General features: G+C 40.9%; 1 protein-coding gene across 3 annotated transcripts; it reads right to left on the reverse strand.

The window, feature by feature from the left end:
* Window positions 1–96: 96 nt before the first annotated feature.
* Window positions 97–17,021, reverse strand: me3 (malic enzyme 3, NADP(+)-dependent, mitochondrial). 3 transcript variants are annotated; one of them, XM_054787507.1, is made up of 15 exons: window positions 16,476–17,021; window positions 16,007–16,181; window positions 14,344–14,477; window positions 12,176–12,325; window positions 12,001–12,076; window positions 11,764–11,925; window positions 11,498–11,601; window positions 11,322–11,431; window positions 7,818–7,915; window positions 7,621–7,734; window positions 7,455–7,560; window positions 3,891–4,033; window positions 2,981–3,154; window positions 2,409–2,507; window positions 97–784 (listed from the first exon to the last, which is right to left on the reverse strand). In XM_054787507.1, exons 2-15 carry the CDS (start codon window positions 16,178–16,180, stop codon window positions 623–625), a joined length of 1,806 nt encoding a protein of 601 aa, XP_054643482.1. In that variant the 5' UTR covers window position 16,181; window positions 16,476–17,021; the 3' UTR covers window positions 97–622. The 3 variants fall into 3 exon arrangements, with proteins under 3 accessions (XP_054643482.1, XP_054643481.1, XP_054643483.1); XM_054787506.1 differs by lacking the exon at window positions 16,476–17,021 and adding an exon at window positions 16,274–16,464; XM_054787508.1 differs by lacking the exons at window positions 14,344–14,477; window positions 16,007–16,181; window positions 16,476–17,021 and adding an exon at window positions 14,145–14,306.
* Between the last annotated feature and the right edge of the window lie 211 nt (window positions 17,022–17,232).

Here is a 17,232-nt window from a genome sequence, read left to right on the forward strand (position 1 = left end):
AACTGTCATGAAGCAGATTTGGACAAAATGTAACATGTTTCATGGAAACAAGTTGTTTTGTTCCCGAATTTAAATCTAGACTTCAAAAAACAGAAATACATAAATCAATACAAAGTTTAATGTTCCCTTTAAAACATCAACCATTCACACTTGCATCAGGAACTTTGACCCAAATTTGAAGGTGGCGCTGGTCATTTAAATAAACACACACACACGTGCGCACGCACGCACACGCACACTCCCCTGCCTTCCAAAACTACTAACATGAAGAGCATGAGTTTAGTAGGAGTGACAGACACGGTTAGTTAGTAGCTGTAAAGAACACGAAACGCCGTGGGGCTTGAAAAGGGGACAAAGTTGTAGTCGTCACGGGATTGAGTGTGACTTTTGAGCTTCTGATTATGTTACCATGGAGTTGTAAAAGAATCAAACACCGAGCGCCACTGAACACCGCGAGTACGTACGTATGTGACGCACTTTGTCCTTTGCTGCCTCTTGAACCACTTCCTTCACTTTCAGCTTGAAAGACACCAGGTCGGTAGAAAAGTATGCCGTATGCACAGAGGAGGGAGTGTACTTGTTGTACTTGCTGATGCCACGTGGGGGGCGAGGGGGGAGTCGGTCACACATCCTGGACGTTCATGGCTTCCTGCGGCCAAGCGTATGTGTCCAGCGTGAACGAGTCGTAGTCGGGACTGTAGATGTGAGACAACACAAAGGCCTCCTTGTCCTTCGGCTCGGGGTACAGCGACGCCATGTTGTGTTTGTACGCGTAGTTGACGATCTGGAAACACACACACATATAACAACATATAGAGTATTTATACACGTACAGATATTCACTGTAGCTCACGTTTGTGCATTTTAACAGATGTTTTCAGTTGATCTCTTTCTGTTGCTAAAAGCAACCTGTCGCCGCCAATGGAGTAAGAAAGCACCGCTGACAGAACATTGCTGAGCGTGTAATGGGCAAGTTAACACTGATTTATTATACTAACTATTATTTATAATATATTCTAAATATATATATATATATATATAAGGTAAAAAATATATAATGAAATAAATATAATACAAATATGTAATAACTTATTGATTTAAATCTTTGAAGTACGTCATGTTGTATGTCGTTGTGACCACTAGATGGCAGTGTGTAAGGAACCAATAGTAGGAAGGGTGTTGGCACACCAATTCCGCCCACTCTTACTGTATTTTAGGCCTAAGCTACCAGCACTTATTAGTTCGCTGACGAAGCTCTTCGGATGAGGAGCGAAACGTCCGACACCTTCTTCACAGAAGTACAGATGACGTCTCAAGAAGCCTTTCCCTCGATGGACAACTCCTGTACGACTGAGAGCCTACACAGACGTACGTCTGCTAATGTTGGCCTAATTCTTAATATTTAATTTTGCATTTCTGGTGCTCGTGTGAGCATATCTAGCGTATTCCATTGTCCGGAAATCAATCTTGCTTATAGATTGATAATATCATCAGGGAATGCTTTTTTTTCCTTTTTTTCCCCTCGGGAACCTCGTAGGTTCTCAATAAATGGTGACGCCATCTCTGAACTACTTAAATAGTGAAACAGTGACACTTTTAACAGCTGATTTCAAGCTGAAAATCTGGATACAACCTGGTCCCGACCAGGTGATATCCATACTGGCAGCCATCACCAGATCGCGGAACCTTAGTTCGGACCCAGTGAGGCCCTATAGCAGCGGTAGTTTGCGGGCGTAATTACTTCAGTTATTACGGCAAACGTGGTGACTTCACTCAAAATGAGCCAATGAAATTGTTTGTCTACTTGCCGAGAACCATCCATCCATTTCCTATGCCGCTAATCTTCGAATGAGAACCACTGGCTTGCTCAAAAAGAAGATGTTGACTGAGACAACCGAACATTTAAAAGTAGGACGAAGTGAAAGGATGGACCAATATATGTTCACTCTTCCAGAATCCAGTGCCAAACGGCTGTGTCTCATATGCTCTGAAACTGTTTTGCCGGTATAAAAAACCTAGAGTCCTAGCACATTTCATTTACAGCACATTATTATTATTTTAATTGAATACTTTTGTTGAATAACTGTACATGCAATATTTATAAATTGCATTATTTATTATTCATTTCATACTTATGAACATCAATATAAACAATAACATATTTGAATACTTTTGTTCAATAATTATACACACTAAAATAAATTGTACTATTTATTTTTCTTAATTATTATTATTATCCATTTTCTATTTTTAATATACTTGCTTGATAATTACACACATAAAACAGAAAAATATGAATAATATAAACAAGTATTATTACTATTTTATATATATATATATATATATATATATATATATATATATATATATATATATACTATATATATGTTTTGTTTGTTTTTTTTTACCTTGACTGCAATCTTGAAGGACACCTCCCTGATGGAGTTGAGAGGAGGGTAGAGTCGTCCCTCGGCCAAGTGCTCCTCGGTCACCATGTCGGCGATCGCCTGACAAGCCCAAGACATGCGTTTATCCTTAATGTACTTCATTTTGTGAAAAAATGTGTTCAATAACTAACTGCCGGAGGGTGAGGTTTCTCTAATTGTTTAAAAAAAATGCCGATTGCTTAAAAAAAAAAATGCTGTGGCTGTAGACAACCTCCAAGAATGCAGTAGCTGCATTTGAAGTATCATTGAGTGGTCAGCAGCTTTGTCTACAGTACCTCTGCATCCGCAAGCACTTGTACTGTGGTTTACAATGAACTCATTAGTAGACCTATGAACGCTGGCTGAGCAGTTTGCTCCTTACTGCCACTACAACATTGGTTCTGTTGCTACTGTGCTGTCTAATATACTTGTTCATATGTGACCACGTAGCCAAAGACAGCTATGTTTTCAAAATGTATTATGACATACCAAAAACTTTGCATAGAAACCACGTGGGTAAAATATAATATACTGTAGTAATAGTAAAAAAGGACCTCTGCTGTAGTGAGGAAGATTTCGTCTGATATGTGGCGAACTCCGCAGGCTATGACACCCAGCGCCACCCCGGGGAAGACGTAGGCGTTGTTTCCCTGGCCAGGGTAAAAGGAGCGGCCGTCAGCCAGCGTCACCTTGTTGAAGGGACTCCCGCTGGCGAAGATGCCTCTGCCCTGATTTCATTAAAGAAAAAACAAAAGTGAAATACAAAACCAATTCTAAATATCTATCTTCTTCAAAGATCCAGGGATGATGTTATTAACTCCAGCCTATCTCCTGAAATTTGGGAGAGGTAGTGCTTAAATAAAATGGACAAACATCTGTGTGGGGCAGGCTGGTGCAGTTCTCCCAACTAACCACTAGAGATGATACAAAAATCCCAATTTCAAAAAAAATCTGAGACAATTACAAGTGAACACGTACGTACGAGTATTAGGGCCACATTGAAAAACAAACAAATCTGAGATTTTGGGAATAAAGTTGTAAATTTACGAGAACAAGGTTCTCGTAATATTACACTTATTTCTTGTAAATTTAATACTTTTTTTTACCCTCATTTACGATTTTTTAACGAGAAAAAATGCTGTAAATTTACAAGAAGAAATCATAAATGAGAAAAAAACGTCGTAAATTTACAAGAAAAAAGTTGTAATATTACGACAATAAATTTGTACTTTTAAGAGAAAAAGTCGTAATAATACAAGAATAAAGTTGCAAATTTACGAGAAAAAAAGTCGTAAATTTAAGACAAAAAGGAAATTGAGAAAAAAATTGTAATATTACGAGAATAACAAGGTAAATTTACAAGAAAAAAGTCATAATATTATGACAATGAATTTGTACATTTACGAGAAAGACCCAAGGTGTGCCTAATTTTACATCCAGTTGAGCTAAATGGGCGGCGCCTACCTCAGTGAGCTTGTAGCATTGCTCCGCCGTGCACTCGGCCTTGCTGGTGGGGTTACTCAGGGCGAAGATGATGGGCCGCTCGTTGAAGGACGCCATGTCTTTGATTATCTTCTCGGTGAACGCTCCTCCGATGGCGGCGACTCCTTCACGGCAACACAATGCTATGCATTAGAGGCCTGCTCGGTTGCAGTAAACGCTGCTATTTTATTTACAGCAGGATTGGAAGAAGTTACAATGAAATAACATCACATGCAGATTATTCAAAAGTACAAAATTAGTCTTTTCACCAAATTAAATACCACAGGGTATTGTATTTCCTCAAATAGTGGCCTCCGCTTGAATAGACGCCATTCCTCAATGAACTGCCCTCTAATTGCAGCCCAAATAAACAATTCATTTCCCTACTTCAGTCAGTAAACAACAGCACACACCGCCTGCACAGCACACATGGTAAATGGTATCTGTAAATCTGAAGCTTAAGAACTTCAAAGAGAAACCAGCTAAACATTTTAGTAGCGTCATAAAATGTCATTTTTATAATAGTAAACATAAATAATGAGAAAAACATAAGACAGTAGTTTGATTGTTGCATGATATTTCTTTCATCAATGTTATTACTTACTTAAGGCCCTGTTGGAGGGCTTGAATACAATAAAACTGAAATGGTTCCTATATTGCACTTTGATATTTTGTAAAGCAACACAGAGATATGCTAAGAAGCTATACTGTACATTATGTAGCTCAAGAAAAAACTGCATTTCACCTTTGGTGACAGGTGAAATGCCACTAAAAACTATGTTTTTTCCATAATAAGTTATATTCCATAGTTATATTTCCATAATAAGAGTTTATTCTTGTAAAATTGTGACTTTTGTTCTTCATTCAATTATGACTTTTTTCCTCAATGTTTGACTTTATTCCCATAAAATTACAGCTTTTTTTTCCATTTCTGATGGTTTTTTTTTAAATGTTCCACCTATTTAATTTCAGCTTTCCTCTTGTAAATTTTCTTCTCGTAATTATAACTTTATATCTTTTAAAACAATAGTGTATTTTTCTTTATTTCAACATTGTTACTGAAATATCTTTCCTCATTTTACAAGTTTATTCTCATAAATTTGCAACTGTTCTATTTTTTTTCTCTTAATATTTTGACTTTACTCTGGTAAGAATTCTGCTGTTGGTCTTTTTTGTATAATTTTTTAAATCTTTCAACTTTCTTCTCCTAATATTTTGACATTATGTTGTAAATTTGCACCCAAAAATTACAACTTTATTCATTGTTTTTGACTTAAAAAAAAGAAGTAATATTTCAACTTCATGCTACTAAAATGCCATTTTTCCTCATACTATTACTTTAGTCTTGTGAAAGTATGGCTTTTTTTCCTTGCTAGATTACAACTCTTCTCTTAACATTTTGACGTTTGATTGATTTGCCCATTTTTGCTGTTGTTGTTTTTTAAGTTTCCTTGTTAAATTACATTTTTAGACTGTGCTGTGGGCCAATAAAATCACAGCCGTGGGCCGCAAATGGCCCCCAGGCCGCACTTATGACCCTTTCCAAAAAATTAGAATGTCATGGAAAAGTTGTTTAATTTCCATAATTCCATTCAAAAAGTTAAACTTTCATAGATTATAGATTCAGGGCCCACAATTTAAACGATTTCAAGTATTTATTTGTTTATTTTTACATAATTTGGGCTTCCAGCTCATTAAACCCACGAAAACAGGAATTCAAAAAATTTGAATACTGTGAAGAAATCAGCCCAAATTTTGCAGGGCATGAATGTTTTAAACTGAGTGTCACACACTAATCATCTACTAAAGTCAAATCACCTGCACAGGCTTCCCCAGGTGTCATTAAATTGCTTCAGTTTGGTTCAATTGTCTCAGTTGGGTTCAATATGGGGAAGACTGCAGACATGACAACTGGCCAGAAGACCATCATTGATACCCTCCATAGGATGGGTAAGCCACAAAAGTTCATAGCTAAGGAGGCTGGTTGTTCACAGAGTGCTGTGTCCAAGCATATCAATGGAAAGTCTAGAGGAAGGGCAAAATGTGGCAGGAGAAGATGCACCAAAAGAGATGACCGTGGGCTTCAGCGGATTATCAAACAGGGAAGATTCAAGAATCTGGCTGAGATCCAGAAAGAGTGGAATGAGGCTGGAGTCACAGCTTCAAAAACCACCACATTCAGACGCATCCGGGAGATGGGCTACAACTGTCGGGTTCCTCGGGTCAAGCCACTTGTGAACCTGAGCCAACGTAGGAAGCGTCTCCACTGGGCCAAGGAGAAGGAGGACTGGACTGTTGGCCAGTGGTCCAAGGTCCTCTTTTCCCATGAAAGTAAAGTGTGCCTTTCATTTGGGAATCAAGGTCCAAGGGTTTGGAGGAAGACGGGTGAGGAACAGAACCCAAGCTGCCTGAGGTCCAGTGTGAAATATCCACAGTCCGTCATGATTTGGGGTGCAATGTCCGGTGCAGGTGTTGGTAAACTCTGCTTTCTTAAATCCAAGGTCACCGCAACAGTCTACCAGAATGTTTTAGAGGACTTCATGATTCCTTCTGCTGAGGATCTGTATGGAGATGCAGATTTCATCTTCCAGCAGGACCTGGCCCCTGCCCATACCGCCAGAAGCACCAAAACCTGGTTTGATGCCCATGCCATCACAGTGCTTGACTGGCCAGCCAACTCAGCGGACCTAAACCCCATTGAGAATCTATGGGGTATTCTCAAGAGGAAAATGAGGGGCACCAGACCCAACAACAAAGAAGAGCTGACAGCAAGCATCAAGGAAATCTGTGCTTCCATAACTCCCAGGCAATGCCACAGGCTGATTGCTTCAATGCCACGTGGCATCGAGGCAGTGATTAAGGCAAAGGGATTCCCAACCAAGTATTGAAGATTGACATATCGTTTTGAAAGTACCATATTTTGATTGATTTGATGTGATCCTAATTTCTTTCTTTTTTTTCCTGCAAAAACTGAGAAGTAAATGGTGATTTCTTCACAGTATTCTAATTTTTTGAATTCCTGTTTTCGTGGGTTTTATGAGCTGGAAGCCCAAATTATGTAAAAATAAACAAATAAACACTTGAAATCGTTTAAATTGTGTGCCCTGAATCTATAATCTATGAAAGTTTAACTTTTTGAATGGAATTATGGAAATTAAACAACTTTTCCATGACATTCTAATTTTTTGGAAAGGGTCTGTATATATATAAAAATAGAAAAACACTTGGAAAAAGTCGTAATATTACAAGAATAAAGTCAAATTTATGTGAAAAAAAAACAGAAAAACGCTTGGTTCTCTCTGCAGTTGAGTAAAAGATCCACGCCACCGCCCCCCCCCACCCGCAGCCACTATATAAAGGAAATACGGTCAATTACCAACTGATGTTTAAGAGCAGAGTCGAAAAATAAAATATCACCTTTATAAGTTTCTCTGCTTTTCCACAACTGTTTCTCAGTCAAATGGATGACAAAAAAACAACAACGTGAGTAATGCGTGGTTGTGTGTGAACAACAATAAGTCACAATCAGAGACTCCTTCTACATACCGATGATGGCAGTGGGTTTGATGGTGTGCACCACCTCCTCCAGGGTCTTCAGGTGGGGGTGCTCATGTGCAAACTCCTCCTTCTCGTGGTTCAGATGACTCCTCCCCTAAAAGAGAAGGCTTTAACAAAAGTCTGCTTGGCTTAAGAAAGGAGACAAATGTGTTACCTTGACAATAAGGCCTTTGGAGTCCACCATCCAGATCCTTTTGGCGGCTTCTTCCCGGGAAACGCCCTCCTTGGCCATGGCCATCATGAGCAGGTGAGCAATCCCCAGAGCGGCCTGGCCAAAGGAAGACAATACCCTTATAATCCAGTGTTTTATTTTCTGACCGTATGAGGAGGGACGCAAAAAAGACTCGTCACCTCGCCAGCACCCTGGAAAACGAAGGTGTGGTCTAACAGTTTGTCTTTGGTGATCTTCAGAGCCGCCAAAAGCCCGGCAACTGCGACAGAGGCCGTGCCTACAAGAGGAGAAGATAAGATGATCAAATGGTAGAAACACAAACTGCTTGACCCAAAACTTGAACAATCTCTGTTCTAGTTCCTCCCAAAAAAAGCCTTTATTAGCATCCTACAATTTCCGGATTTGCGGAATTGGCCAATAAAAACAGCAGCAGAACCGCAGAAATTGACATGTGAAAGAAATGCTGTCGTCATGAGGAGAAGGAACGTTTGTGTGGGGAAATATTTCCCCGCCGGACCGCACAGTTGTGGCAACATCTCACAATTACAAACCCAGCCCTTGTCGAACTAAACACGTCGAAGCAGCCACCTGAAACACCGGCAAAATCGGCGAAAAAAAAACTTGAAAAAACTAAACTGGGTTAGCTTAGTTAATAAGCATAGCATGCTAGTGCGGCAGTGTGCGTGCGCGACTGTAAGAGGCTGTAAGAGTGTGTTTACACCGTGTTGTGTTAATAAAGCGAAGGAATTGCAACAGCAACGACGTCTTCGTTAACTCATTCAATCCCAGTCATTTATTCAAAAGACGTCCCCTCCAGTTCCGGCCATTGTAGACGATTTTGACTGATCTTTCAAGGCACAGAATATTGTGTTCTATGTTATATAAGCATGGAACCTACCAAAAGAAAGGTTAGACTCTCGCCTTTCATCAGAAAAAAAAGTTTGTTTCTATCTTTTTCCGTTCTTTAGTAATCAGCAGTAGAACATAGGTAAGTTCCAGGAAAATATCAGTTCCCGACTAAAAAAAGGGAGAAAAACAGCTTTTTGTGAAAATATACATTTCGAGCATAACTTTCACTTTGACACAAATATTTTTGCTTTTCTGACAACTTACTGTAAATATCTAAACTACTATACCAACATAAACACAATTTTTAACATCAAAATAATTTAGAAATATAACACCATGAACTACAGTCAAACCTGTCTTAGCGGCCACCTTTATGGAAGGGCCACCTGCCTATAGCAGCCACTGAAAAATCCTCCCCGGCAAATTTACATGTTATAGACCCTGTGTATAGCAGTCACCTGTCAAACGCGGCCAGCGGCCACCCATTTTGTCTCCCTTGGTCAATATCTGACTGCATATAGCAGCCAAATTACCAACTCAAGTAGAAGCTTCATGCACGAAAAAGTTTTGTTTTTCAATCAATGAAGCCGTCGTGTGTAGACTTTAATTACTGAGTCCTAGCTCAGTCACAATCATTCACAAGATCCACACAAACTGTCAGTTGTTCCACATAAAAAAGCCGTCTTCTTTTGAGCTTGCTATTTCCTGGTCAAACATGTAACTTTAAGAGCATTTGCACCAAAACATTACCGCAAAGTAGGCTGGGAACAGGACGTGCTCCCAGCAACGCTACCATAAAAAAAAAAACAACAACAACATATGCTAGCATGCATGCGGCAGCGGGAGCAAAACTGAGTTCGGTTGTACTTAACTGAAGTATTTTATCAGTTATCAGTTATTATTAAGCCTCTAGCTTCCTTTTAGTAAGTAAAAACCTTGGCTATGATTGCACTACATTGTCATGTAGACCTACAAAGTACACTTGGAAGAACAAGAGGTGAATAAATGTATTGCAACTGATGTGCAACTGATGAGGGGTAGGATTAAATAAGCTTTGCTTCTTCCTACTCCTTTTTGGACATGCAAAATTGTGAATTGTACTATGTGATGTGCGACTGTTTGACTCATGCATGTTCAGGATTAAAACCATGAACCATGATAATAACAAGCCTAGTAGTGCTGTACAACTTTTATCAGCAGTCCGCAATGCCCTCTACTGGTCAACATTATTATTATTTTTTTCCCTTTTTTTTTCCTCTACTGGTCAACATTCAAACTGGACGCCAACCTGTCTATAGAGGCCAACTGTCTATAGCAGCCACTTTTACAGACTCCCTCTAGTGGCCGCTACAGACAAGTTTGACTGTATTTACAACTTTCATCCTTGGATCTGAACTACGTTTGTGCATGTGCGTGTATGCATGTGTTAAAATTTCCCTATGGTGCGTCATTCCTTTTCGTGTGGTAGGCAACGTAACAGCTGCCTTAATGTAAAGGGCTTCCTCTTCCTGTCATGTGTGTTTCTCCTTCCCCTCATGACGCACTTCTGCCACCGAGTGGCCGTTTTCATGGCATTAAAATTGCTCTGCAGTTAATCCATAGCTGAGGAGTTGCATCATCATCTCCTTTAGCCTCTCATGCAAAAAAAATACGTAAAACACGTATAAGTACGTTGTTGGGATCAGGCGTTTATAAAAACGTATAACTACGTCTTTGAGTTAAGCACATGCACGGACATTACAGTTTGAGCAATGTTTGTAGCAATGTGTGCTAAAGTTAGCAAAACTACGTCCCTTTCTGACATTTTTGGCAAAATTGTCCAATGACGTTTTACATCACTAAATGCAAGGATTTTTAAATTTAATTAATGGACAGTTAGCAAGCAAACGCTAATATGAATGAAGGCATAAAAGCAATTGTTTCTAAGCCGAATGCCACAGCTCCAGTGTGGCTGTGCAGCATAGCCTTTGTCCCGACAGTCAATGCTTACTGAAGCGTTTGATCGGCAAAGTAAATATTAAATGAAACAGTGCAAAATGATGCGCACTCACAGACGGTGTCACTCGCTACAGTGCAAAAGAAATGCAACCCTTCAATACGGTTGAAAAGTGTATGACCTCCTACATTAGTTTAACAGTACACTACATAACTGTGTGGGTTTGTGTAGTTTTTATTGGAGTGATTTTTTTTTCCTAACAGAGACAGCGTCTATAAAAGTAACTTCTATGTCAAGCTAATGTGGCTCACACAGGTAAACTATACTTGAGTACCACCTAGTGGTTCATATGTGAATTACACTTCATGACAATAATGAAAATGGTCTCAAAAAATGTCGATATCAACTATCGACGATATTTAATTTGCAGCGCAATTATCAAGCAGCAAAATATGGGTATCGTTTACAAATGATCGACACTGGTGCCAATTTGGTACCCGTGCATAGAAGGTGCCCGAACCGGTACTTAAAAAAAATGAAAGACATAAACTTTGTCGACAAACAATGTCTTTGTATTTTTATGGAATTTTGTGACATGCAAGTTGGACAGAATAGTAATTCAAGTACTTTAATAATACAGTCGTCACTCGCCACATCATGCTTTGAATTTCGCAGCTTCACTCCATCACGGTTTTTCATATTCATAACGTTGTGACTTGAGCTGCGGGATTCCATCATGTTCTATTAAAAATGACTGTTCAACAGAATTTCTTTTTCAATAAACACAAAATAACAAATTTTAGAGCTGTAATTATCATACGGTGACACCGTGCTAGCTTTGGCCAAGGTTATCATAGCCGCTCATGTCTACTCCCATTTGAATGTGACCTGCGCTTACCCTGGATGTCGTCGTTGAAGGTACAGTAGCGATTCCTGTACTTGTTGAGAATGCGGAAGGCGTTGCTGTTGGCAAAGTCCTCAAACTGGATCAAGCAGTTCATGCCGTACCTGTAGCGTGATGGCGAGACTCGTTACAATAACAGATGGTACTGCCGCCGCCGAATTTGAACTCACTTGTCTGTCACCGCCTGCATGAATTCATCGATTAGAGCGTCGTACTCCTTTCCTCGGATCCTGTTGTGCTTCAGCCCGATGTACAAGGGGTCGTTGAGCAAGTTCTGAAACAATAATGTGTTTAATTCAGCGGTTTTTACAGCAAGTACCACCTCAAGAACATCTTGCTTTGCAAGTACCAACTTTTGTGCTACAGTATCTCTGCCTGCTATCACGGTTTAGCTTTAAACATGTTAGCTTGTGCTTGCAGGTCCAAACGAGCTCACCTGGTTGTCCGTCCCCACGTCCAATAACACGGGGAGGCACTGTTGCGGCCGTACTCCGCCACAGGCCGTGTAGAGAGCCAGCTTCCCGACGGGAATGCCCATGCCGTAGCTGCCTAGGTCGCCCAGCCCGAGGATTCGCTCACCGTCTGTCACCACGATTGCCTAGCAGCACAAAAAAGTGCTATAAAGTTGACAGACAATGATGGAGGGAGGAAAGGGAAGATGGGGGAGGAAGACCTTAATGTTCTCTTCAGGCCAGGAGTTGAGCATGGTGGCAATGTGGCCTCTATCATGGATGGTGATGAAGAGTCCTCTGTCATTGACAACAACAATACATGATTGGCATTGCTAAGCAGTCCTAGATAACAGTGTGTGTGTGTGTGCGCGCGCGCGTGAGTGTTAATGGTCTTACCGCGGCCTTCTAAAGGCCAGCCCGTACTGTTGGCAGGCCAAGCCCACAGTGGGCGTGTACACGATTGGCATGAACTCTTCAATGTCAGAGGTCAGCACTCGGTAGAACAGCTTCTCGTTCCTGTCCTGTAGCGTCATCAGCAGGATGTACCTGAGACGGCGAGGGACAAAAAACATTTCTGCTTAAAGTGACGCCAGTGAGGAATAGAAGCAAGGAGTTCAACGACAGAATGCCAGCTGTTGTGTGTCCATCATCTTTTTGTAAATGTTGCCGAGTTCAAGCAGCATATCATGCACTCTCTGAAATACAGCAGCTGTTTTTCATGTACAGCCGTCCTTTGTTTATAGCGGTTAATTGGTTCCAGACCCAACCGCAGTGAATGAATTTCCACAATCATAATTCATTGAATATTTTCATAGTTTGAGCATAAATAACCTGTTAATGACTTTCTAAATTTTCAACATTATTAGAACTCTGTAGACATGAAATAGCACCCCTATAGTCACTTAAACACTCCTATTATTAATTGTTTACATCACATTGCGCAACTCTTATGCTGCAGGGACTCGAGACGGCCACTAGCTAGCAAGCTAACAAACGAGCAAGCTAACCAGATAGCCTAAAATGTATTTCTTCTGAACTTAAGAAGCTTAAGAAACTTACCACTTCCACATGGAATGGGAGGGGAACTTTTTTCCCCCCACTCTATCATGTCGGACATGCCATGGCTGACTTCATGACCTAATGCAGTGTTACGCTAATGTAATGTAAGGTAATGTCTCAATGTTTTGTTTCATTACTGCTGCCTAGTGACCTGAATACACTAAGTCCCCTACTAACGAACATCCGATGTGCGAACATTCGGAGATACGAACACAAGCCGAGTGGTCTATTTTTTCATGTGTTTTGCCTTATATGTCCATATTTATACTGCTGCATGCTTGACCGGCAAACCCATATTTATACTGTACATGCTTGACCAGCAGAGGGCACTGTGACACTGCTAATGGGACCAACAGATACAGGAAGACGTGGAAGAGGAGAGAGGAAAGCTAAGAGTTTTATGATACAGCCCGGCCAGATCGTGTGATTAAAGTTTATGAAGAGTTAATAGGCCTGCTTAATTCTACAACACCCACAGAACACTACCTCTTTTAGAAGAGTCTAACCACGACGACCAGTTGTCCTTTTTTTCAATAACTCCTCCTTTTCCACGACGACGTATGCTCGACCACTCCTCTTCAAAGGTAAATAACATTTATCATTACGTATTATTATATCACTTTTATTATTGTTTTTTTTCATTAATTATCCTGGTTTAATATTACTACTGCATCCAAACTCATATTTACATACAGTACATACACATATACTGTATATGTATACACGTACATGTAGTACCTGTATCATTGGTCATATTAATTTTGTTTCTACTTAAGAACAATTCGACTTAAGAACGGTCGTCTTCAACCAATTGTGTTCGTTAGTTGGGGACTTAGTGTACTACATATCACTTGCATTTCAACATGTTTTGACTAATAACAGACCATAGTCTACCACGAAACAATGATGATTCATTAACTAATTTCGGAAAAACAGCAATACAATGAGGGAGTGATAAACGAACTGCGATATTGCGAGGGACGACTGTACTTCGGTTCCGTGAGGAGTAGCAGCAAGCGGCACATCATGCATTGTCTTGAATAAAGCAGCCGTTTTTCCTGTGATAGCAACATCAGATGCGACGCTGCATTTGACTCCCACTTAGTTGAGTAACGCAATGCCAGCAAAGTGCCCAAATTTTCAACCTTTTTAATCTCTGGGATTTCAGTGAGGCTTAGTAGCAAACAGCATATCATTTACTGTCTTGAATAACGAAGCCATCAGATGTGACTGCGTGTGTGGCTACTACTATAGCTCAATCCCGTGACGCCAGCAATTTTGGTCGGATGTCTTTGCTTCCATGTACCTAGGTTCAGTGACGAATAGCAGCAAACAGCATATCATGCACTCTCTTGAATAAAGAAGCTGTGTTCCAATTCCAGCGACATCAGACGTGACGCTGTATGCGACTATAGTCAAGTAAGGCGATGCCAGCAAAGCTCAACATGGTCATTGAAAAACAAAAAGCAGAGGAATGAAGTTACAATATGATGTTCTGGTCTCACTTGTCCAGAGGATTCATGCGCGTTTCGTAACTTTTCATGACACGCAGCACTTGGACATCCTGGGACAGGAAGCAAGGGGGCAGCAGGCCGTGGATGCCCAGCTGTAAGCGCTCCTCCAAAGTGAACGCCATTCCCTAGAGACAGGAAATGGATGCTGAGGCACCAAAGTTACAGGGAGCTTCCTGGTGTTCCCCACAGTTTAGTTTTCACATTGATATGACCATTTCTTTTAAAAAACGCATCATACACACGTCTTTTCAAAGCTTATTTTCAAATAAGAAAGCTTAGTTTTGCTTGTATTTAAAGTTGACACCTGGAAAAAGTGGGTTCTAATACATGAGACCAATTGCGAACTTGTGTGGCTGTCGTCTGCGTGTCAGCAGGCTTGCAGCGGCGCGTGATACTGACGCTATTTATTCTGTCCAATTGTGTGAGAGGCTGCACTCACTCCCCCTACATCACTGCTACACTCTTCAAGCCCCTCAGAAAGCTTGCACACTAGTTGAAGCACTACAATACATACCGACTTCACCGGCATTCATTGATTGATTGGTTGTGAAAGCTCCTAGCACTGGCCAGTAGAGGATGCAAGGTACAGTTCAACAAGTCAACCCATTAACATTATTCTTCAATGTGGTCCTTTAACTAAGAACAATTCCAAGTCAAATGACCCAAAAGTCGACGTACACTTGAGAGTTTTTTTTGGGGGGGGTAAAAATGATCAAACTTCTTCAATTAAGGCTGAAATTCTACACCACCATGACATGTTGATGGCTTTATTTCACATCCGGTGTTCTGGTGTATAAAGGCAAAAATCCTAAACCCCCCTAAGAACCACAACTGTATTTGCTAACTCTTTCCACCAAGTGCCTCGTGAGTCATCGTTTTAGTGCCGACTCAAGCAGGCGACTGAAACATAAGGCAGAGAGTTTGAAAAGAGAAGTATTTCCTGTTTTATTTAACGTTGGGAGGAAAAAACGCCCAAAAAGAGCTGATGAGTCATTGAGGATGTTTGGTTTGGATCGGTTTTGGCCAGCACATCTTTGCAGAGCGAATGAAAGCAGTGTTCCTAACTGTACATTTGTTTAGGAAAGACCCGCCTCCGTGCATGCCACTTGGCATGCAGGCCGTTCTTGTGGTCTGTGAAGGTAGTATGAACGCAGTCACTCCTTGCTGTGTCAAACGTTAAATGACGTTCTAATGCTTTGGAAAACATTGACTAGTCATTAACAATCTACTGATTTGTACATGTGACAATTACGTTTGGAGCCAAGCTCTTAGTAACTTAAATGTCAAAGTTTACAGTTTTTACCCCAGATACCCTTGTGTTATTCTTTTAGTTTTACAAATGTGGGAGACAATAAAGACGAAATATAATTTCTGGCATACTTGGGGTGATTCTGCTACACGGCAGCATGTAAAGGCGAGGGGGAGTCAGCAGGGACACAGTCAAAGAACTACAGATTTAAGATGATATATTATCATAAAAATGCATATGTACAAAATTGGCCCTACCCTTAATGGGCGCCTGATAGTCTCTGCAGTTAAGTCTGCCATATCCCTGCCACTACATGATGGGGCACTCTCCCACTTGCCCCAAAAGTAAGCTACCCGTAACAGTATTCATGCAATATTCTCCAGTCATGCTGACGGCGCACCTCACCTTGTTCAGGTGGGGGTTCCTGGTGATGTCATAGCCGCGCTTCTTCGTGCTTACGCTTCCTTTGCGGCTCACCCCGCCATGGCAGACCCTCACCGCCAGAAAAGGGGACACACCAGCCGGTGTCGCAGCGCGTCGGAAGAGGTTCAACACGGTTCTTCCTGTGAGGGAATTCATGCTGCAAACATAAAAAAACAAGCCACTCCATCAGTAACATGATGCCGCCATTCGGGTCAAACAACGTAAATGATACTCGTGCCTGTAAACAACCTGAAGGTTGTGGAAGGGGGTCTTGTTGTAACACTGTTAGATTTTTTACTTTTATCGTTCATTTATATCAGAAAGAAGGTTCAATAATAAACATTCGGGTGATGTGATGTTTTAAAACAACACGACGGTGTGGCACTAAAGGCGTTTTCAGCGCAAGGTACTAGCTAGCCGGCTAAAGCGACTAGCCTCCCGTTCCCCTTACCTGGAAACGAATGTGATGCTGTGTGAGTGATTTCTATCCTCATTAGCGGACCCTTCTCGTCGGCTTCCTTATTTCAATCTAAGCTTTCGATCAGGTTTGATTAGACTTTAGAGGTGGATCTAGCGTAAACTGCTGATCCCAGATCACTTGACATTGACACTGGAGATGTTCTACGACGGTAGATATCACGCCGTGTGGAAACAGCGAAAGAGTTGCGACGATGAAGTGGGGCCGCTGAACAAGCCCTTCCTCCGAATAATTACTGTACCTTCAAAACAGTAACATTGAATCATTTATTGGACTTAATAGTTATATATTCACATTTTTTAGACGTAAAATGCACCAGAAGGCCTCAATTGCATGAAGTGCGGCAACTTGAAGTTTACGGCAGCCAGCTAACGACTTACCACCGAATCACTACACTCGTCAGTTTACTTGATTAATACACGCTCAAATTAGACTAAGTAACAAATATTGCCCATGCTTTTTCATAGGACCGTTCACACGCTCTCGTGTAACAAGCGATCTTAACTGAACATCTCTGGTGCTACTTCCTGCTTGGACACCAAGGGGGCCCAATCAGATCCCAGTAGGCTAGCGTCAGAACTGTCCTAACCCCGCCTACCTGGAATCCATCCCATACAAATAGAAAAAAACGTATTGAATTGTGTCTGGAGTTAGTGTTAAAAATACATACCACATTTTAAAAAGTTAATATCACCCACCTATTAGTAAAATAGTTAATTCAATTATCATT

The sequence above is a fragment of the Dunckerocampus dactyliophorus genome, chromosome 9 (genome assembly GCF_027744805.1).
Source record: "Dunckerocampus dactyliophorus isolate RoL2022-P2 chromosome 9, RoL_Ddac_1.1, whole genome shotgun sequence".
Lineage (NCBI taxonomy): Eukaryota > Metazoa > Chordata > Actinopteri > Syngnathiformes > Syngnathidae > Dunckerocampus > Dunckerocampus dactyliophorus.

Excerpts from the sequence above, each read along its gene's own strand:
- me3 (XM_054787506.1), bottom strand. The coding sequence starts at position 16,335 with ATGAACGATAAAAGTAAAAAATCTAACAGTGTTACAACAAGACCCCCT. Across the intron at positions 11,602-11,763 it reads ACGTGGGGACGGACAACCAG|AACTTGCTCAACGACCCCTT; the intron begins GTGAGCTCGTTT and ends TTATTGTTTCAG. Across the intron at positions 7,561-7,620 it reads CCAAAGGCCTTATTGTCAAG|GGGAGGAGTCATCTGAACCA; the intron begins GTAACACATTTG and ends CTTCTCTTTTAG.